This window comes from Molothrus ater, chromosome 3 (genome assembly GCF_012460135.2).
Source record: "Molothrus ater isolate BHLD 08-10-18 breed brown headed cowbird chromosome 3, BPBGC_Mater_1.1, whole genome shotgun sequence".
Classification (NCBI taxonomy): domain Eukaryota; kingdom Metazoa; phylum Chordata; class Aves; order Passeriformes; family Icteridae; genus Molothrus; species Molothrus ater.
This window is the reverse complement of record NC_050480.2, coordinates 29,536,331-29,559,064: the sequence shown is the minus strand read 5'-3', so window position 1 is coordinate 29,559,064 and position 22,734 is coordinate 29,536,331. Positions and strand designations below refer to the sequence as shown.

Here is a 22,734-nt window from a genome sequence, read left to right as displayed (position 1 = left end):
CCAGCCAAGAGCAGAGACATCTTCCACTAGATCAGGCTGCTCAGGGCCCCATCCAACCTGGCCTTGCCAGTGCAGAGTGCAGGCAATAAGGTTCTACAACCTAGTCAATTTGAGCTGACATGCTCAAACTTCTTACTTTGCATTAAAAGAAAACTCATATGAACGTACCCACACAATGTTTGTAAAAAGGGAATGCATTGATCAATACTAAGAATTTTCTCATGCATATGAGGGTTTTTTTTAAAAGATTGAAGAAATGCCACTGTATAAAAGATCTAATTATACTAGCGATTTGTTGAAAAAATATAGCTATTATTTGCAGGCATATTTCTGAGGTAATGAAAAGGAAATGTGTTATAAGGACATGATTATATTTAGTTTATAGTATTGTGACACCAAATTCAATAAATTCTTCCTATAAAATGAGAAGAAGGATGGTTAATAAAAAAAGTAGAAGGCAAAGGGAATTCCTCAGTAGCTGAGCAACTAAAACAAAATAACAAGTGTGAAAACTGACTAGTTCAATTGCAATGCAATTTTAGAGGATAACTGGCAACTTTATGTGGTTTAAGAATGCCATTCCCACTAGTACTCTAGCAAAACCTAAGTTTCTACTTGCCAGCTGCCATGTCTGAGTTGCACATCAAAAGTTTTCTTCAGCTAGCCATCCCCCAAAATGTATAAAAAGCTTACAGAAATATAAATCATGAATATGTAGCATGTGATAATTCAGGATGAGGTATGTTCTTTAGTAACAAAAACATAAGAACTTCTAGAACCTGCTGACACCAAAAAATCTTTTTATTTGAACACTTCAACTAGAAAATGAAGAAAACATGAAACCATGCAAGAAAAATCTACAGTTATTAGAAATTATTAGAATAATAGTCTACAGTTATTAGAAGTTTTTTCATGTGGATTTTGAAATTAACAACTTGCAAGAATATTGTTACCTGTTTTCATAAATAACTAGCTCAAATGATGTAAGGAAAGAAAATTGCAATGATCCACATTTAACACTTTTCAAATAACCACTATAAAAACTGCCCTACCAATCCATGCTAACTGGTCAATATTATTTCAATTGTTTGAGTTGCTTCTACAATGATTTAAACACAAACTTAAATCCTGTAATATCACTTATACGGATAAATTGAAATGGATCTTCCAGGGGAAAATATTATTTCCTTATATTTCTTAATGAATTATGCTAAAACTCTCATTTTTTTTCTGTTAATTTACAGAAAGAATCAAGGGCCTGCAACTGAATTTATACTATGGTTCCATACAGCTGTTCAACAGAGTATTTACATAAATTTGTAAAAGCCATCAGCACCTTAGAGGGCTTTAAATTTAAAACCCTGCATTTGTAGATATAGGATTAGCACAATATGACTAGCACTAAAAATAAAGCTTCCTTGTTTTGGTTCACATTAATAGGATATACTATAAATCATACTGGAATGATGCAATAACTGTTCACTTAATTAATTACACTAACCTGTTGCTCTGGAAGGAAAAGGTAGTCTGGGAATGGAAGAACTGGAAACTTTTGCCTCTTTCAGACTAGAACATCTAGATGGACTCTGACTTTCTTCCAAGCTCATAGAAGGAGACTGCTCCAAGACTGCAGAACCAGCAGAGGTGGCATTAAGCTGGGAAAGAGTATCTCGTGCTTTCTTTTTTTCTTTTTTCAGCATAGTTACCAGAATATCTGCAAAATATATTAAGGAAAAATTTTTTTCTTTCCCTTTTTTTTTTTTTAAAGCGACTATCATCATTGTTTGTCCATAAGCCTTTTATTTTTTTCCAAAGTAAAAAAATTCACATTATGGAAGCATATGTGTGAATGTGAAAATAAAGTTGGACATATTCTTTGCAATTATTTTCATCCACCTCAGTTTTTCCAAACAGCAGATTAGTTCTTACTAAAACAATAACAAAGTCACACATCGACCACAATGGCTGATGCCATTCAATCAACTCCTGATAAAAGCATTTACAGACAAACAGGATCTTATTGCCATTGTGGTAGGCCCTTTTTATTTTTTAAATTCTGTAATAAAAAAACTTTTTTAGTACAGAATAACAAAAGAAAAAACCTCTTAATTTACAGGTAGCCTTGCAAGTATATTCTATCTGTAAGCTTTTCACAAAAGGTTCACTAAAATTCAGAAAAAGTCTTTAGGAAATTTCTTGCAATAACACTGTGAATTTACTGGAAGTATATTAAATATAAATACATTTTGCTTAACAGCTCATAGAGGACATATAATGGAAATCCTGCATACATTCAATTAGCAACACCGAAGTCTCTCTGATCTGTTTTTTTTATATGCTACTCTTCTTAATCCTAATTAATCTTCTTAATGAACAGCAGAAATTTTAAGTAGTCTTTGGGGAATATTATTAACTAGACTAAGTAATAATAATAAAACACTTTCCAATCAGTTTTTATGATAGCTTCTAGCTACTGTAGGCAAGAGGGAACTCATAGTTTATTCAACAGCTTCCATACTTCCCACCACTTCATCACATTAGACATGTTATTAATGTTCTAGTGATGATGCACTGTCACTTAGCCACTGCAGACTCCCTAAATCTGTCTTGTCTTCAAAGTCTTCCTATATTCTTTCTATTTAACTCTTATGTGGATTTGGACAAGTTTCCTCCTTTCACTTCTGTGGGCAAAGCTATATAATTCTGTTGAGCAGAAGTGCATTTGATAGAGATCTTTTGCTTTTTTTCTCATGCTAATGAAGTAATTCATTTCAGGAGGAAATCTTTCTGGGAATTCAGATATTAAAATTTACATTAAAAAAACTGAAGAAGTTTTTGAAAGAAAATTCTTTCAAAAGAAATGAGTTAGTGTAGTAGCTAAATTTATTTGAAACTGCACCTTGGAAAAACACAATCTTATCATCTGTGAAAGAGCAGAAATGGGGAAGCTTTCCTGCCACCTCAGTTCAGACAGGTAACATGCTACACCCCAATGAAAAATGCCATTCTCATTTGACATACAAAACTGAGTTGGAATTGTTGAGCACAAAGAATGCAACTGAGTTTGCTCTCTACTAATAACTGTGAAAAAAACCCTGTTATCTTTACATTCAACAACCCCATATTTTAATTTCTCTGCTGTATTACAAACTTTCCCCACTGAGTAGCCGCAAAGCTGGGGCTGTAGTGGCTGTGGTTAGCCCACAGGTCTGCCAAACTGCTAAAAATACCTTCCACCTGTCACACTGCAGTGCAGCTACTCATGTTTCCTGTGAGGCAGTGAAATGGACAAAGCACGTCTGAACAGTTTAGTGCTTTTATGTGCAAAAAGATTTAAATTTAAATGTAAAAAGTACAAGTTTTATATTTGTTCTAAGGGCAAATTGCCTAGTAGTCCCCAAGCAACACCTCATTTGGCTAAAAATAAGACACACAGGAAATTCTATTCTTTGTAAGGTAATAGATTGGTCTTTATATAGCATCAGTTTCCCCCTCTAAAAAGTAGTTTAATTTGCTTGAGGAGAATGTTTTAGGTGTCACCTGATCCACAATATTTGGTTATTGGTTGGATCATTCTAAAGCGAAGACGTGCTTGGATCCAGGATTTTGATTTTGGTAAAAATGGAAAGAGAAGCAAGTGCAAAGCAGAAGTCCTGTCACATAAAAGCTGGGAACTGAATATTTCCTTTAACACAGAATAGCCTCTCTCACACAAAGAAAAATGGTTGTAAGATCATCTCAAATCCAAATAGTACTTTTTTCCCCACAAAGGATACTGATTTCATTGTCTCTTTGCTGCAGAAGTCCTTTCAGTTTTTCCAGTTCTTCATTACTGTTTTTTTCTTCAGAGATGTCTTCTGAGAGCAGTTTTTTACCTGAAGTCATTGGATGATTTATAATTTGCTATAAAGAGAAACAACAAATACACACCCTTTTAACTTTCTGTCCAGCTCTGTATTCTATTCTGAGGGAGTCTAGCTATAGAAAGAAAGGTAAAACCTTTCTATAGTCTTGACAGAAAAAAATCATGCCACAGTTGACTGTCAAATTATATCCATTGAATCAAGTATGAAACAAATTGTATTTTTTAATCTTCATTAGCAAGGGTTGAATTTACTTTACTCTTTCTACACAAACTCCAGTGTTCTCTAGTATCACAGGATTAAAAATATAATTAAAAACTAATTATTTAAAAATAATAAATTAAAATCAGGAATGTATACACTATTATATTGAAAAGATAATATCCCACAATACAGAAAAGTATTATCTTCTATAATTTCACAATTATCAAGTGTATCTTGTTTTCTCAATGATTCAGAAGGTCTTGCAACCCCATGAGATGAATTAGTGCAACAGGTAAAGGGATATGAGGTTTTTAACCTACATTTTTACCTCTGTCAACATAGTTTGTCCAAAATAGAGCCTCAGTAATGCTGGAAATACAGATGAGAACATCTATCCATGTAAAAACAACTTGTCTTGATTCCAGTAACTTCCAGTCTCTTAGAATTTACTGCATACTGGGATCCTTGCTGATGTTTCCACAAAACGCTGCTGAATTTGCCCATCTAAATTTAAGTTTTCTATGAGTCTTCCACACTATTTAAAGTTTAATTGTTTTACCCTTTCCCAGTACCTCTCAACTACATTGAATTTCTTTTAACACGTTTTAACCACGAATATCTCTAAGTTATTTTCAGAGTACCAGCCGCACTTTGATCCCAATTTAAAAAAATACCTTCATGTGAACGAAGCAATACTTGATCTTCCGCATGTCAGCACCAACATCTAGAGAGCTATCAGGATCATTATCTTTGAGAAATGTTTCAATTAACTCATCCAACCTGGAAATTACATTTTTGAAGAGAAAAAAAGAAATTTCACAAACAAGGAGACAACTCTGCAAAGTGGCATGCCAAATACAATACAAAATGTACCAAGCTGCCTGATATTAATAGGCTAGTTTTCTTCAAGGTCCATGCATTTGAAATGTACTTTTGTTCTGAATAATGAAACCTGGATTTGATACCAAAGATTCTACAACTGCATTTCTGAACATACTGGTATACGCTAAGGAACAGTTCTAGAACTAAAAGCATCTTAGAAGTAATCTTTTCTTTTTCTCATTTATTTTGTAACCTTTTGCTCTTCTGCTATCTCATAATTGAAAAGACTTAAAATCTGCTCTCTCAGAAGACTAGACTTTAAAATATTTTGGGCATAGGATTTGTAACTAAATATGATTATTTCTGCAAAAGAAAAATCAACTTCTTTTTCTATTACAATAGTCAGCAGATAGCACAGCTTTCATGCATAAATTACTTGCTCCAATCACCAAATAAGGCAAAATATCTTCTAGTGCAGATATTTATGCACTTCTCAAAGACCTACTGCTCCTCTGAGGAATGAAATGTAATTAGCACTTTATTCTCTTGCAATGTGTTTTCTTGCAAATCTTTCTTAGGGAGATACCGTTCAGTAATTTGGTCTTCATAAGACAACCTGGCACAGAGAAGCACCCTCTGTATTTTTAAAACCAAATTAAAATTATCGGACCAGAAACCTATACAGGCGTAATATATCATGGTTTAGGCCAGATGTCACATCTCTACAGATAGAGTCAGTCTTCCTCTTACACGCTGTCATCATCTTTCCAGGTGTCATATTTCAGGATGCATTGCAGTTCATTCTCAAGACAAAGGGAAGAGGATTTCTAAGCCCAAATTAGACTTTTAACCCACTTACTAAGGTATATTTCTGGGAAACTGCAAGTGCAAATTCAAACTCCATCAACTGGGTTCAGATTTACAGCTTCCTGGTTCCTGACAAATGCTCTTTGCTATTTAATAGGCAAATGGCAGGCAACAACGACAGGCATATGCCCTGTAAACATGACTTTATAATTTTAAATGTTTATTTAGGTTATCATCCTCAGAAGATGAACTTAAGTTCTAAGCCTGAGCTAGGGAATCTAAGGTAGCTGCATCAAGTGGCCAAGAAGGGCAAGAGTTCATCTCTGTGCTTGGTGTTTCTTTTGGACTAGTTTTTTTCAGCTCCCCACGATATATACAAGCCTTCTGAATGTCACTTCATAGTCATTTCAGTTACGGGATTGGGAATCTTGTTGCCATTTTATTATCAGAATCACTTTGTTGTAACCACACAGAAAAATTGCAGGCATTATATATCACAGCATCCAAAGCTGACCCTAGAGTATGTTTTGTGGTATTTCCCTGCTTCTGCAGACTTCTCTCACTGAAATTCTTCACATTACAGTAATAGGAAATCCCTGCTGGAGAGTGAAACAATAACATGCATGACAATCTGAAAAAAACCCTTAACATTATTTTCAGGAGAAAATAATGCTGCAGGACTGGAATGAAAATTGGAAAATGTAACAGAAAGTTTTGGTATGTATCTCCTCTAGAGATAGCAAAGTGGCAATGCTCAGAACAGAAGAAAAAGGAAACAAGAGGATTAGTTTCAAACAAACTTTGCTTTCCCATTTTCATAATTTCACTTAAATAGCAAAAGACATATATGTTGTGTATTCCACTCATCAAATGTCCAAAATTCACAACTTCTGAATTTATAGGACACTCCCTGAAGTCAATGTGAGCTGTACATGTGGAGAGCTTGAAGGTGAGGAAATTCAAAGAGAAACATTAGCTACATAAATATAATTGGCATTGACTTGCTTCTCAACTGAAGAGATAACAAAATTTACTCAGTAAAATAACCCAAAATTTTATTTATTGCTACATGATTTTTCACAGCATTAAGAGTACAGCAGAACAGAAGCCAATAGTACAAAGTTACTCAGGCTCTCTGCAGACACACTAAGCACAAAGAGTAGGAGAATTAATCCTTCATCCATGGAGGCAGGCATTTGTGTAAGCACTGGGAAAAGAGAGGCATTTGTACTTTTAAGGAGAATATGATTGTGATTACACAGAGTCAGTATTTGTCATATCTTAAGCACCATATTGGTTTCAGTAAGTAAGAGGAAAGAAGAAAAAAATTATTTTTGATAATTAGATTGTCTAGACTGACTATATGAAGTCATCTACAAAAATGGGCCTTTATCTTCAACTAGAAATTATGAAGGAGATGTTTTAACCTTTCAAAGATTATCTGGTTGCCAGGGATTTACCCATACTCAGATTACAACAGATTTAGCCTATGGGAATCAATCATAAAAATTGCCCTGACTTGCAATTACAATTACTATAATGTGAAAATATTTCTAGAGAAAGATAAAGAATATATAATTCCTGAAACATAATGCTCTATTTTTTGAAATTATTATTCCAGTCAAGAGTCAAGGTTCATTTGTTAAGTGTAGCAAACTAGACAAGTTGTAGTTATAGATATAAACTGTTATTTCCTCCCTCTCATGTTACCTTTTCTGAATTCTTGAAAAATTACAACAATATAATTAATTTTTTGATTTCCAAGTAGTACATAAAAGCCAAAAGAGATCTAAGCATCAAAAGGCTGAGGCAAATCTAAAATAGCACAGTGTAAATCTGAAGTTATAAACAAATTCAGCCTCTTTCTCAGTTGTAGGAAACCCGAGATTATCACTAAATTTTTAGATAAATTTTCAATATTTAATTGTTAAGACTGAGAACAAGAAAAGGAAAAGACCATCCAAGTCTAAATGCTATGGATAAAAGAAAAATTAAAATAAATAAATAAAAGAAAACCAGCCATGCAAATCTCCATGAATTCTAGCAAAAGAAATCACTGCCTCTCTCACACTTTTAGGTTTCCACATAAAAAAACACCAACCAGAACTCTTTCTAAAATAAACACAGAGTCTGGCAACACATTTGACATTCTGGGACTTCTTCCAGAAAATTGAAGCACTAAACAAAGGTACAAAATAAACAATGCAATACAGAGGCAACTTGAAGATTCTCTTCTCAATGAGTAGATCTTAGTAAACTGAACCATCGTTTGTTTAACTGATTCAGCAGCTCAAAGACTGTCAAAACAAAAATGAATTATACAGTTCAGATCTTCAGTTTGAAAAATTAAAAAAAGACAATGCTACTTCATTTCCAGAAACATTTACAAGATTTATGAAGGAGACAATGAAGAATCACAGGGCAAGGGAAAAAATACAGATGAGAATAAGGATAAAAAAGGAATACTGACTGTACATTTACCTTTTCCTAAGATATATTAGACAAGGTATATCTGTTTGGTAGGTGGCACAAAAACAAATGACAACAGAATTTACAAGAGGAGTATCCTTTTTACTTCTCATATTCCTGACAAAATCAGTTTACTATTTTTCTCTAAATATTCCATAAAATTAAATATATAGAATAAATGAAAACTAGAGCACAGAATTATATAAAATAGGGCTGTAAAAGATCTATGAAATTCATTTAGGGCACCTACAGTTACAAGCCTAGAACATTTTTTCTGGTCAAAACCATGCACAAACTGTAGTCATCCTCCAATAGAGACAGTGAGAAAAACCTTTTTGAAAATAAAGGAGAGCCAAAATAGCTTTCATTTTTCACTCTGTTACTTTCAAGAGATGGATAATACCATTCTCCTTAGCAATAACAGCATCTTCTGAAATAGTCACCTATGTTTGATCCTTAGCTTTCTACAAGGAGAATGCACATTGAACTGCTTTCCTTGAACCAAAGACTTTTGCAAGAAAATGTCAGCAAGAATTGAACCAGAACAGATTAAACATCCAACACTGAACAAAGTAGCATCCAGCTGTTCAAGAGTAGCAAGAAACTCATAGAGAAAAAGAAGTCCTGAGAACTTTCTAGCAAATCTTCCTTTACTGATCAACTCAGAAACATGGGTAAGTGGCAGAACAAAGGCAATATGAAATCATGAGGTAAAATAAAAACAGTCTTTTTCTAAAGGCTCATTTTTTACTCAGTCATACTAGAATAAAAAAGGCATAGGAAATAAAGTATTTTTAGTCATCTATTGTGGCTCAGTCCTGAGACCATACACCTAGTCAGTCAGTATGTCCTATTTTCTGTAAGAGTTGTGAACTAGAGTTTCTTTCAAAAAGACCTGAGCAATTAATTCTTTTATTAACTTACGCTTTTATGCTGAGAATAATGGCCAATATTTTTATGTTCTCTCAAAACAGAAATTATAAAATAAAGCTGCCCAAAGAAGGGTGTTTTGATAATGAAATTGCTAAAGGAAAGAGCATGCTAGACACAGAATACATACCATGTTTGAAAAATTTTTAAGTAGGTGACTGAGATTTTCTTCTCCCCAAAACAACCCAGGATGAACCTTGATTTCCCCATTACACAAATTGCCAAAAGTCAATTGGAAAATAATTTAGAAAATCATATACATAGGTTCTATAAAATGATTGAGAATGCCAAGGTAACTCATAAACTAGAGGGAAGTAAAAAATGTTTAAATGCTTTGGTTCAAGCATATAATGAAAACCAGCTAGAATCAAGAAGACAAAAAAAAATCAACTAACAAACATACCAATACCACTTTCCATAACATTGAATATATGTGAGCACTCCTGCTTACAGTATGACATTATGTTTTCCTTTCTTGACTGTACTTTTGGAGAGCAGCACTACAGCAGTCTTGGACCTCCCTGTTATATGAAAAGTGGACTACAGAAGAAATAAATTCCTGTTTTGACATTCTAGTTCTCTGTTATAACTTTACAAAATGACTTTGCAAGGAAGGTATCAATCGGTAGCAAAAAAATAATCCCCCCAATTAAAATTCAAGATAATCAAGAAAAAGGCCTAGTAATGAAATTACGCCAAAAACCTTGTAACAAATACCTATCACTCACTGAGGCAGAAAAGCAGATAAAGAGATGCTTTCTGTACTATCATCTGAAGATCAACACCAGGAATTTTATATACACTGGAGAGACCCTTATAAAAAAATAGTTATAGCTATGAATTCACACTGCTCTGCTTTTAAAGTCAGATTGATAGGAAAAAGCTATGATGGAAGCAGTTTAATTAACTGCAATTCGGTAGAAACTGAATTATGGAGCTAGGTACAAACACTGAATTGAGAATTACTGAATTGCTTACTTGTTACACTTAACTGCTTCAGTGGAAATATGTCATATGTATATATATGTATTTGGTACTCTTGTAACATAAGATGGTCAATTTAATTTATTTAAATTTGAAGGAATTTGTTCTGCAGGTGAGTTGTATCAGAAAAGGCTCCATTTATCTGAAACAGAAGTACCTAGCCACAAGATACTTACATTGAAAGTATTAAACTAGTATTAAAAAAAATTCCCCAAACCTAAAAGTATATTTTAGAAATCCTAAAAACTCTATTTTTGTGTATAAACAAATATAACAAATATTAAACTAATAATCTTTCATTTGTTGTAGGTAATAACATTAGCAAGCCAGATGCTGCATTCTTCATTAGTTTTAGCTTAGTAAGGCTCTCAAAAATGTTTTCATGCAGAATTTGCACTAATCAAAACTGGAACACGGATGATCACTGTTAATTTTACATGACAGGAAAATAAGTATCATATGAAGATGTCTCATAACTCATGGGCATGCAAAGTGACTGACTTTTTTCTCTTTCTTCTTGTACGTTGTAAGGTAAACTACAGAGCAGTGAATATGGTTTGATAGTATTAAAGTAAATGGAGCATCCAAGGTAATTTTTAATAGATTTCTGTTCTTTTACTACTGCAGTGTTCTGCCCTGAGAACAGCAGGCCTAACTTACATTAATAAGAGCAGCAAGGGTATGCTGAAGACTATTGCCAGAACCCTGCTGTATCAGAAAAAATAGTTTTCCCAACAGAAATTCTCAGAAGGATTAAGAATAGGGAAGTATGAAACAAAAACCCATTTTCTGTGAAAAACAGCAGTAAACAAAGAATGGGTCTTTCTTTCCCAGTGCTCATCAGAAAAAAAAACCAAAACCAAATAACAAAACCCCAAATAGGAGCAAAAGATTACACACAAGCACAAAAGTTTTTAAGTCACTGTCAAGGGAAGAGTATTAAGTAATTGACAAGATTAATTTAAAACTAATTTTGATAGTGGCCCTTTACATATTAACATAGTACAAAAAGAAAAGTATTACAGTGCTGATCCAGGCAGGTTTTAATCATGATAACAGAACGTGAAACCACAAGCTGTGTAAAGCACAAGCCCTTGTGCTGATGCTTGGAAGAAAACTCACAGTAGAACAGTCATAAACAGCTGGGATGGACACATGTTAAACTAACAGTGCTCTTTCATTAGTGACTGTAAATCAGGCCCAAGTTCTTGGTGGACCCTTCCCCTCTTTATATCTTTTCTTTTGCAAATAATGTAAACACACATTGTACTGCAGCTCAGAGACAGCTTTTACATTATCAACTTTATTTCTCTTCTGTTACTTTCCACCCTTCAGAAATTCTTCTTTAATGAAGACTGCTTACTGATTAGACTACACATAAATCACAAAACTTTTCTACCCACATTGCTTCAGATTCCATGCAATTTTTCTGATAGCACAACTTCAGAATGATTAACTGAGCACTGTACTACTTCGCTTTTACCAATTCATTAAATAACATGCACCTATATTTTTTCTAAAAATCTGTTTCTGAATCAGTCACTTGTTTGGATGAACCAGGGTGCAAATTACACAGCTGAAATGCATCAGAAAAGCACTCCCAGCCAACTGAGTAAGTTTTTAAAGTTTGGAGCTCTCAGTAGCTTGCAGGATGCACAGTCTCAAAACACAGATTTGGAAGGACTTGTTTTGACCTTGCTTTATGTGCCATGATTCATTCCTGAGAGAACTTGCCTTTTAACCCCTGATCACTGACAGTATATGTTATGTATCAAAATTAAGTCCACTTAAATAACAATTAATTTTGTGTGTTAGTTGTGAACTCTGTCACGAGCAAAAATCTAAGTTTATGAAAACTAGGCTGCTAACAAGGCAGCTAATGAAGAACTTGTGGTAATTAGAGAGTTCGTTTTATTAAACAAGTTTGTTTACCTTGATTTTGCAATAGTTTTCCTATTGCTAACATAATTGGTATCAACTTGGTTTAAAATATATTAATTCCAAAAATTATTATTAAGTTTAATAATGATGTCTATATTGTTTAAATAGGAATGCCACATCTCAAAGTTTTATGAATTCATTGATCTAAAACATGCGTGACAGTGGAAGCAGAATGACTTACATTTAAGAACAGCTAACTTGAAGCTAAATTAGCTTCAAGTGCGCATCAGCATGGGAAGACCATGGAGATTCAAAGTAGTGGATTCTATGAATAATGCTATGGAAGATAGGGGGAAAAAGGAAAGGTATTTCCAGGCATTGTTGTGAATGAAATGACAGAAGGTAAAAGTACACAGAATACACCCAGCTTGCCCTGAGAAGAGCTGTTATACATTGCTGACAGGTACTACATATTACAGCTTAACTGACATTTATAAGGGATAATGCTGTATTCAGGTAAATAGTGGAAGCAGTTAAATAAGTCTTTGTACAATCCCTTCAGTAGGTATTTCATAGAATAGTTCTATTATCATAGCCCTGGTAAAGGCTGCATTGATTTGGTTCAGTCATAGACTAGGGTAGTAACAGCAGTAAGCCTTTGAATGTTTTATGCTTCTACAGACTGGAAGATTTATACAGTTTTGAAAAATATCTATATAGTGCTCTAACAACTACATATTACAGGAGATTCTTCTGAATTAGATGGCTACCATGTGGCAAACAGATGTAAGATGAGTTTCTACACAGTTGAAAAGTATTCGTTTCAATGATGAAATGCACACAGCTCTAAATCTTTGTATCAGTAAGAAAAGGGGTGATTTGGACTGGACAATAAAAAGACCAAGGCTGGTTTCTGAGAGAAAAAGGTGCCTATTGCCTTTAATTCTACACATGCAACTTTTTTTTCAGAGAAGAAACACGTCAAGTAGCTTGCTGAGTAGATTATTTCCTTCTTCAACAGCACTTTATAAAAACAATACAAAAGCACATACAGAAAGGAATGCTACTCACTGCCAGCTAATACTTGCGGCCATAACAGTAGTTATGTTCTAATCACTGGAGTATATCTAAAAGTAGCAAGAGAAAATCAACCTTTAGTTTATCAAAATTTTAAAAAATCAAAATATCTACAAAGTAGGAAGAACTTGAAATAAAATGAAGTTACATAGGACAAGCATAACAGCAATTCAAAGAAGCCAAAAGTACTCATATGGATGAACACCAAGATAATCCTACAGTATAGAAGACAGAAGTAGTTTAAAAAAACTCTGTAAAGTATCACTTACAGGTTACTACTTATCAAAAGAAAAAGACTATCAAAAAGTATTCAAAGTTCCAAAAGATGCAAACAGATATTTAGTGGTACCTTTATAATGCACCTGACCAAATATTCAATGAATTTCAGTGAGATTCAAAAAGCTTCTATGATCACATTTGGTCATATATATTTGCAAATTGGCTCCAAGATCTTTTCAAACAAATAAATAATCAATGGAAGCTATGTTATGTTTTCTCCATACACCTCACTAATATGTGTTTATTTCACTATTACTGTTGAAACCATATAACGTTAGATGACTGGTATAATTTTGAACACTAAAAAGCGGGACACAGTTGTTCATCTACTTCCCTCCCACCCCCATGCTGAAACAAACTTGCTATCCTTTGAAAAGAACTTGACAGTTTATTATCTCTGAATAGTTTCAATGCAAAAGGTAATCAGTTGAAATAAGATTTTTTTGCCCTACTTTCAGGGGCCTTGGAACAAAAAGCAGGATCACAGAAAATTATTTACAATTTAAGCACATAGCTTAGCTGCTTGCATTAGGAATCTGAACTTTCTGCACTGTTGCTACAGATTTCATAACATGTAGGAGAAAATACATCCTCTAAGAAAATACACTGATTTTATAGCATTCTAAATCAGGCATCTAAGCAAGTAGTTAACATGAGATATCTTAAGACTACTTTATAGCTAAGGTAGCTTGTTTTCTCTTGAATACTGCCTACACAGTTCATGTCGGTCAATCTGCTAACTTCTACACGGATCTATGGTCTGCAAAACTGTGTTGCCAAAAGGCAAGGTGATATGCCTTTATTTCTTCCACCTTGCAAATGAAATTGAACACTGACATCAGCAAATAAAAACATTTGCTCTGCTTTGTAAAAGAAGCCATTTGTTCAACAGCTTAACTGAGTAACTGTTAAAGGTCTGTACTGTACAACAGTGCAATATTGTTAATACTATGATAGCATACAGATGTCACTATGTTGAAACAGAACAAATGTAAGACAGAAGTAATGAGATCTCCAGGACTTGAGTAAGATGAACAATATATGATTGTTGAAGTAAAATACAGAATTCTCTGTAATAACATATGTATCTGAAAGAAATAAGGTAAAGTTATTAATAAATTAAAGTGCTAAGCCAGTACTTCCGGTCCTGTTCTCAGAGATTTCCAGCTGGCAAAAGCTCTGGAAGCGTGGGTTCTCTGGAACATAGGATGTTGATTTGAAATCCTGACTTTCTGGGCACACACTGAAAATTGCTAGTGAGCTCATTTATATTATTAAAAAAAAAATCACAAATTATTCAAACAAAAAGGTCTTTCCCTTTTACTTTTGGCATACAATTCACAAAAAAAATCATTTCAAGATAATTTAATTCTATTCTAAAGTATAATGCTGAAACCTGAAAGAGTACAATTTCCCTGTATTTGGGATGTAGGATGTTATTTTCTACTTTTTAAAAATAGTTCAAAGAGCTCCTTTTCTAATTTTTTTCTCCTTAAATATGAAAGTAATTCTTCAGCTCAAAGAAAAATTTAGATCAGCCTTTTACTGCTGAGGAAATAGAAGGCAAAATCCAAAGCAAGCAATTCAGATTTTGGAAGCATTTTATGAAGTACATTCTGAACCACTTATGTAGTCTAGCTGAAATTTTTAAGCTTTGCTTTTTAGATAAACAAAACGAGAGCAGAAGAATTAATTTATGTTTAACATTTATGAGAACAAACTAATAAAATCAAAAGTATGACACAGTAATGCAAGTGCTCACCATTTAAAACAGAATTCTGAATTCCAGACAGCTGTAGCTTTAGTCACAGAACTGATAAGGTGCATCATATTATAATTTACCATTCTCAAGAAAAGTCAAGAGCATTTGTTTTCCATTTTGTTTTAAACTTAGTGAATGGTAACGTGACATTGTAGCAATTATGAGGAAAGCATATTTGACAGATTTTTTCCTTCCATTAAATGAAAAAAAAAATCCCTGAAGAATTTTGATTGTTGAGGAAAAAACAAATAAAGGATGAAAATCAACTTATTCATATGTTACCTGCAAATATTTAGCAATTCCAAATGCATTGAGTAGCCCATCAATTTCCTTTGGAATGCTCTGAATGCAAGCAAGTAGAATGAAGCTCATCGTTATGAGAAATGTTCGGCATTTCTTGACTTAGTAAGTCAAGAAACATACAAAATAAAATTGTCACATACTATTAACACTTATTTCCTGGGCAATCACTAACACCTAGTTCCTGCAACATATGTAGAGAGCAAAAAAACCTATGCAATACCATAAACATTGCGTTAGAGTAAAAAATATTGGATCTACACACATACCACTGGACTTGGTTTTATTTTGGCATCTGTCTTGTACTGAAAAGTGCCTGAGATAAAGCATTGTGTGGGACAAAAACAATAAACATATACTCAGTGCATGGAGTTTCTCACTGACATGTTTTGTACTTTTGACCATCAGTGCTCAGCATCAAAGAGTTAAAAAAAGCCCCAGGATCAGAATACTTTCAGCAGATCAATTTTGCTGTGACCTCTGTTAAAATAGATATGATGAATAAAAATAAGAATTAAAGCACATCCATTTTTTATAAGGCTATCCTTTATAACAGAGTTCTCCTTACTAGTCAATTATTTGCAATAAAACTAACCACAGTTAGACTTCAGTCTAAGTTTAAGAATTTGGAAAATAACTATATAAACATGAATTATTTACATATATATATACACACACACAATGAGATATAGTTTATTTAAGTTTAAACAGAAGATATCTTAACTCAGCAAAAATGTGTAAGTAGGATTTAAAATCCATAATGACCTTAATTAGACTTTCCTCTCTGACATTTAAGAAAAGCATCAACAATAAAAACAATAATAATAAAAGAATCCCCTACACAATACTAGCCCTTTAAGAATCATTCTTGGGTGGCCACTTGAAATAAAGCACAACAGAGTATGTTGCATTATCACCTATACCATGTTTCTTTTCTTCTTCTCCCTGTCATAACAAACTGATCTGTATGGCTCCTGATAAATAATATTATTTAGGTTTCATTATAGATGCAAAACCAGATGCAAATCCCAACATAGACATTTTCCAGTAATAGTCATCATGATTTTATTAGCCATCATCCAGGTCCATACTTCTGTTTGGACTACTCACTTGTATATTTATTAATGTGTACAAACTCTCCAGATAACAACTAGCTCCAAGCTCAGATGGCCAGTCCTAATAAACAGAACTGTCATGGAGATTTGCTATTATGTGTTGATAGACTCTAACTGGAGACAGAAGACTTAGATTCTATCTGCTGATTGTCATAAATGCTCAGAACATTTATGGATCTCAAGCTCAGACATGTAAATCAGCATGGTTGCAAATGTTATTGCCATATGAAAGCTGGCTCAAAAAGTATAAATGGTCAAAACCACAAAAAGATACTTTCATTGAAGTAATGGCTTTTTATGCTATTATTTAATTATATTTTCATTTGGGTGTTTGAGCTGCATCAGTTGTTTATCTGTGAGCACTCTGTTTGCATGAACACAGACAAATGCAAAACTCATAAACACTGACATTTGGTATTTTCCTTCCCTTGAATTGTTCTAGAAAAGACTGACTTAGCTTTCAGCATTCCATTCAACTGCAGCCCAAATACCAACAAGCCAGTCTGACTCATGTATGTGACAGTTATTCTCTAACACTCTCTTTGCCTCTCTGAAAAACTCTATATATCCAATTTTCTTTTTTTTCCACTTAAAAACATATTAAGAAAACAATCCCTGAAAAATGTTATTATATGGCATTGATGATTGATGAGGTTAATTGTTTGAGGCCCTTCTTGTTTAGTATTGATCCGAAGGAAAATTATTATATCCCAGTCAGCAGTACTTAACTGCTGCACTATACTTTAATTCCACAGCATTTATTCCAAGAAAGAACTTAATTTTGAAACAATGAATACATGTGCTACATGAGCCTAAATAAATATAAATTATAAATTTAGAAACCTTAAAATTTTGCATTGACCTAGTGTAGCTGAGGTCCTTGAAAGTTTTTTCTCATTGCATGACTTAGTACAGGTAGAAACTCATAAAAATCTCCACCCTGCTTCGTTCTGGAGTAATGGGATGCAAAATTCCTTGTTATGAGCCTAGAAGAAACCTTTTCTCATAGTGTAATGCACCATATATTGTGCTACATAGATAAAAAGGAAAAACATAAAACTAATACACTTTTTAGTCACAATTCTGAAATCAGGCCTCCCAGAGGTATGCTGTAGTGCAATTTTATGCAGATGGTACATTCCTACTTTTCCTTTGCATAACCATAATGAAAACTTTAATCAACCATCAATCCATTACTATTTATAACCTATTCCTATTTATAAGACTGCCATTTCCATGGCAAAAAGATAAAAATCTTAGCAAATAAGATTTGTGACTGTGGTCTTAGAAAACTCAAATGATTTTCAAAACCCCACACAAAGTAAGCAGCAAACAAGACCACAGTGGAAAATAAATGTGACAGATTTTTACAATTATGCTATGAAAGCACTTATTTAAACCAACATATAAATTATTTAAGTATGTCTGAATAAAATCACTGTAAGTTAGTCATCTTTTGAAGATTAAAAAGGTTTATTTTTTTACCCTTCTGCCAGGGTAAAAAGAAGCTAACTAATAAGGGCATTTAATTCTGCATATAATGAAAAAGAAAGGTGCTTTTCTTTCTATGGCTAGTCTTGGTCACATCTCATGCTAATCTGCAATGTTATTTGTGCATTTGACACTCGTATTTGGGCACATGATAAATACGTACTAACTCCATAGGAATTGCAGGTACATTTCTGGTTAGGAGAATATACTGATAACTGCTGATGTAAATGATCAATAATGAGAACAATCGACATGAGAAATTCAAGGTAGCAGCCGGTCTTCATGTCTCCAGACTCTCCTATGTGTTGGGGGAAATTGTTAGCACTGGAAGTTGTCTTCTGCAGCAGTCCCTTGAGAAATTAAAGACTAAATATTCCCACAGCTTCAATTTGGTTACTGTTAACATCCTAATCAAACAAAATCAGGCAGTTCTTTGTTTATAGACTTGAGGTACAGTAATTAAATAGGTCCATACTACAGAATCAATTTTTCAAGCCTAGAAATTTAATTCAGTCATTGTGAACATTTAGACCTGAGTAAACACATCATATTTAGAAATATATTTAGAAAGTTCCTATATGCTGTACTGATCTGTTACCAAAAGCTACAGAATGTTACAATATTTACACTAATTAATAGTAAGAATATTTGGCTTTCAAGACACTGACTAATTGTGGATCTGAAATGTGAGATTTCTTTTGGTTTATATCAAACTAATGCTGCAGCAGGATACATCTTAGCACAAGAATATTTTTTGGAATCGACTCAGATTGAATATCCAGTTTTGAGAGAGACTATTTCTCATTCTGCCCTATTATACAACACTTCTTTTTGCCTGGCATTTGACAGGCATTCCCATCCTTTGCATTTACTTTACTTCACTTCCTCAATGCTGAGGCTGCAAAAACACAGCCAGCAGACTCATAGAGCTTTTCATGGAAATCTGCCATTCTAAACTGGCACCTAACTCCACTTTATTATTCACTCAAGGAAGTTTAAAACTCTGAGATGAATTTAAATATTTATGCCAAAACAGAAACAGATGAAAAGTATAATAATAAAAGAAGAAAATGAAAACAATGTAAGACATTACTGAAGTAGCTCTTCTTGGGAAAGCTCTGATTTTCTTTGCTTGCCAGTCACCAGTGCCAACTCATCCTTCAAATCCTGGATCTCCTTTTTCAGCTGGATAATCATCTACAAACAGCAAGACATAAACCAAGCATCACCAACAAATTATTAGCTGGTATATTATTTTTTCAGTGGAAGGTCTAGTTTAGGTAAATATACTTTAGTTTTCTCTTTTTTTAAACAAGATATCTTTTCTAAAAACTGTCAAAATACCTTAAATACACCAAGCACTTTTTTATCCCCTGTTTTTCCATTTATAAACCCAAGAAAAGTCTTCCAAATTCAGTAAATTCTTGTGTTAGAAGATTTGGCTGTACAGAAAGAGCTCAAAAGATATTTTGCAAAAGAGAAATAGTATTTGACATAGGAATAAAAAGAGTTTTTCTGACTCATTAGTTTTGCCTTTTAATAATGAAAGCACATTTAAGAACTGACACCTTTGTTAGACTAAGGGCAACCATACTACAAAAGCGATTTTTTTGCTTTCCCTATACAAACAGAAATTTCCAAACAATATCATAATTTTAATCTTACCTTTTTTCTTTCTCATGTGACATTTTGCAATTATTAGAATTATTGCATGCTATACTTGTAGGATGCATCAGTTGCTAACAACAAACTGATGGCATGAAGCAATGAAATTAAATTATATTAATGAATAGTATTGTGATAACATTACATGGAAAACTTATCTAGATTTTTAAATTCTAGGAAGTCATTGTCAAAATCTGTACTTTGGGAATAAATGTCTGTATAAAACCAAATTTTACTAATCATTAAATGCTCAAAGCCAAATTCTACAAAGCAGAGAAATATGCATATACCTAAGTCTAAGACACAAATGAGTGCACTCTTGGACATTTAATGGTTGATTATTTAATGCAGCCTCCCTTTATATATGGCTCAAATGTGTCAGTAGGCCAGTGATATTTTTAGGTGGATTTACATACACTGATTCCATGTGCAAAATAACTTTCCAAGAGAAGAATGTTTTTAAGGAAAATTAATCACTTTTGATTGCATGCACTTTCCAGTAATGAGATTGCTGAAATCAATGACACATATTTTCACTGGATGTTTAAACTCCTTCAAACATTTCTATTTCTTTTAATGGCTAAATTTAATCATAACTTCCTAAGATTTTACTTTGAAAACTCAATTATTTTAAACATGCATTTGATTACTTCTTTTAATTCTAAACCTACAGTGTATGGGTTTTTTTTTACAATAAAGTATGAAAGTCTAAAATATTTTATTTAATAGTCTATTAAAATTATGACTGTTAATAAGAAAAGTTGCAAGAACACTTAGAGAATGTTTCAGGCCAAACATTTTACCATAATTTTATATTGCCTCGTTTTGCTGCCACACTCTGATACAGTTTGCGCCAGCTGCTGAGTCAAGAAAATTAAAACAGCTGAATCACAGTAAGATCTCTGTTCAATGTTCAAATTTGTTAGGATGATTAACTTCAATCTGACAACAACAGAAACCCCAATTTCAGGATATGGGTAGAAGATTAATTTTCAAGTATTATTAAGACAAACAAAAATCTACAAAAGCAAAATAACTTCATTTCTATTTTTACATGAATGCCAGAAGAGATGAGGTTTAATTCAAGACCTTAATCTTCAGTTTAAATTATGTTCTTTAGCCATGAGTGAGAGAGGTTCAAAGATGAGTCACTTAAAAGTACAACAGGTAAAAATTAATTTTCTCATTAAGATAAAAAGTTAGGAAATCTCCATTATGAAGAATAAAGTTTACACAAGAATCTGAGTTAACTCAGATCTACCAAGAGGTATTGTGAATACCCTTTATAAAGCATGCATTCAACTCACAGATGATAGATGCTGACAATAAATTGTGTTTTGATTTTTCATTAAATTAATATTATTTTATTACAATAAAATTTAATTTTTATGAAAAAGATCTTAAGTCCAGACTTTGAATAATAGAGTTGCACCCTGGGAATACACTTAAGATGGGCAACAAGTTCCATAATGAGCACAGGGCCATATAAATTTGAGGTACTTGTGTTCCCCTGCTTTTTCCACAAGAGGGGATGGTTTTCTAACTCTCATGTGTCCACTTTTGCTTTACTTGCTAAATGATCCTGCAGAGCAAGACATACCAAACTCGTGGAGTATAGCTCCACAGGATGTAGTAAATGTTCAGGAGCCTGCATATGCTTTACCTCAATCAAAGCTTTCTGTGGCCATGGAAGAAATGTTTTGCATGATTTGCTACTAGAAAGTCTATGTATAAAAGAAAAGAAAACAAACAGATAGAAATTAAGAAGTTGTGCAATGCTTATTGGTTTTTTTTTGCCTTTGTTTTTAACTCTATGATACTATTGCTATTAGAAATTGCAAGGAAAAATAAAATACATAATAATAATGACAAAGGAAACCAGCTGAAAACTTGACAAGGATCTTCTGTTCCCTTTGAAAGTCAAGAAAAAGAGACAAGAAAAAATAAAAGCACAATTATTAACAATAACTGAAATGTGCTAATTACCATCAAGTAACAATGAATAAAATCATTAGTTACATAATTAGCTATTTCTGTCTCCTTTGCTTGTTTCCCTCTTTTTTTCCTAATGGTAACTTCACAAAGTTCTTTGTTCCTATCTAAAATGTTCCTTGAAGCAATTTCAATGATGGGCTTGGTATATTTCTCAGCTTTTTAATACACAAATTGTTTCAGTGCAGCTGTGTGCCTTCATTAAGTAATTAGCAATCTTAGTACATTCTTAGAGTTTTAGAACCATCCAATGAACTGTGATTATGATTTAGGAATTATCACACTAAAGAAACAACACTAAGATGATAATGAAAGTGACCATTTCTCCTCAGATGCTTTAAGAGTTAAGAAAGCCTTTGATTTGATAAGAATCCACTTAATTATAGATTTGATAAAGATCCACTTAATTATAATTGTGTCCAAAAGAAAAAAAGTTAAAGTGGCAGTTATTTTAAAGAAAAAAAGTTGGAGCTTGCATCTGAAAACAATTTAATGGCACTTTTCAGTATAAAATCCCCAACACCAATTTGAATGCTATTGATTAATAAAACTTAACCCAAGCAATCTCGTTCCCTCTGTCCCCAGACAGTTCTCACCAATCTGGGGTCAATTTCTTCATTAAGAACTGCTTCATTCTTAATAAGAGCAACTCTCTGCGCAAATCTGCAGGTTGATATAGATTCCTGGAAGAAAAATTAAAAAAAAAAAAAGAGAACAGAGAATTCCAGTTACCTTTGCACCAGGTAAGTAGCCAGACTGCTAACAAAGCCATTAAACTACATTTCCACTTTTTGAATATGTTACAGAAATATTCTATCATTTCCAATTCCAAAACAACAATACTGAAGGGAAATAAGTTTAGTATATTAATGACAGGAGCACATAAAACTTTTAAATCATAGGACATATTTGACTGATACAGTTTATCCCCTGACCAACTGTGTTTCAGGTAAAACTGCAGCTGGAATTGTAGGATAACAAAGCCATGCTACACAGAAGGCAATAACCTTTGAATGATGAGAAAAAGGGAAAACTAATAAAAGTTGGGATTTTGTTGATGTCATTTTGGTTTTGGTTGGTTGGTTTTTTGGTG

General features: G+C 33.2%; 1 protein-coding gene across 2 annotated transcripts in view; it reads right to left on the bottom strand.

The window, feature by feature from the left end:
* The window catches only part of KIF6 (kinesin family member 6), a 155,500-nt gene that overhangs the window by 88,818 nt on the left and 43,948 nt on the right, over positions 1-22,734 (bottom strand). For both annotated transcript variants that reach the window (XM_036381431.1, XM_036381430.1), the window contains exons 9-13: positions 22,238-22,324; positions 19,078-19,181; positions 4,742-4,847; positions 3,777-3,903; positions 1,502-1,714 (exon numbers count right to left, since the gene is read on the bottom strand). In XM_036381431.1, coding sequence (XP_036237324.1) covers positions 1,502-1,714; positions 3,777-3,903; positions 4,742-4,847; positions 19,078-19,181; positions 22,238-22,324 — 637 coding nt within the window. The remainder of the gene's footprint in view (positions 1-1,501; positions 1,715-3,776; positions 3,904-4,741; positions 4,848-19,077; positions 19,182-22,237; positions 22,325-22,734) is intronic.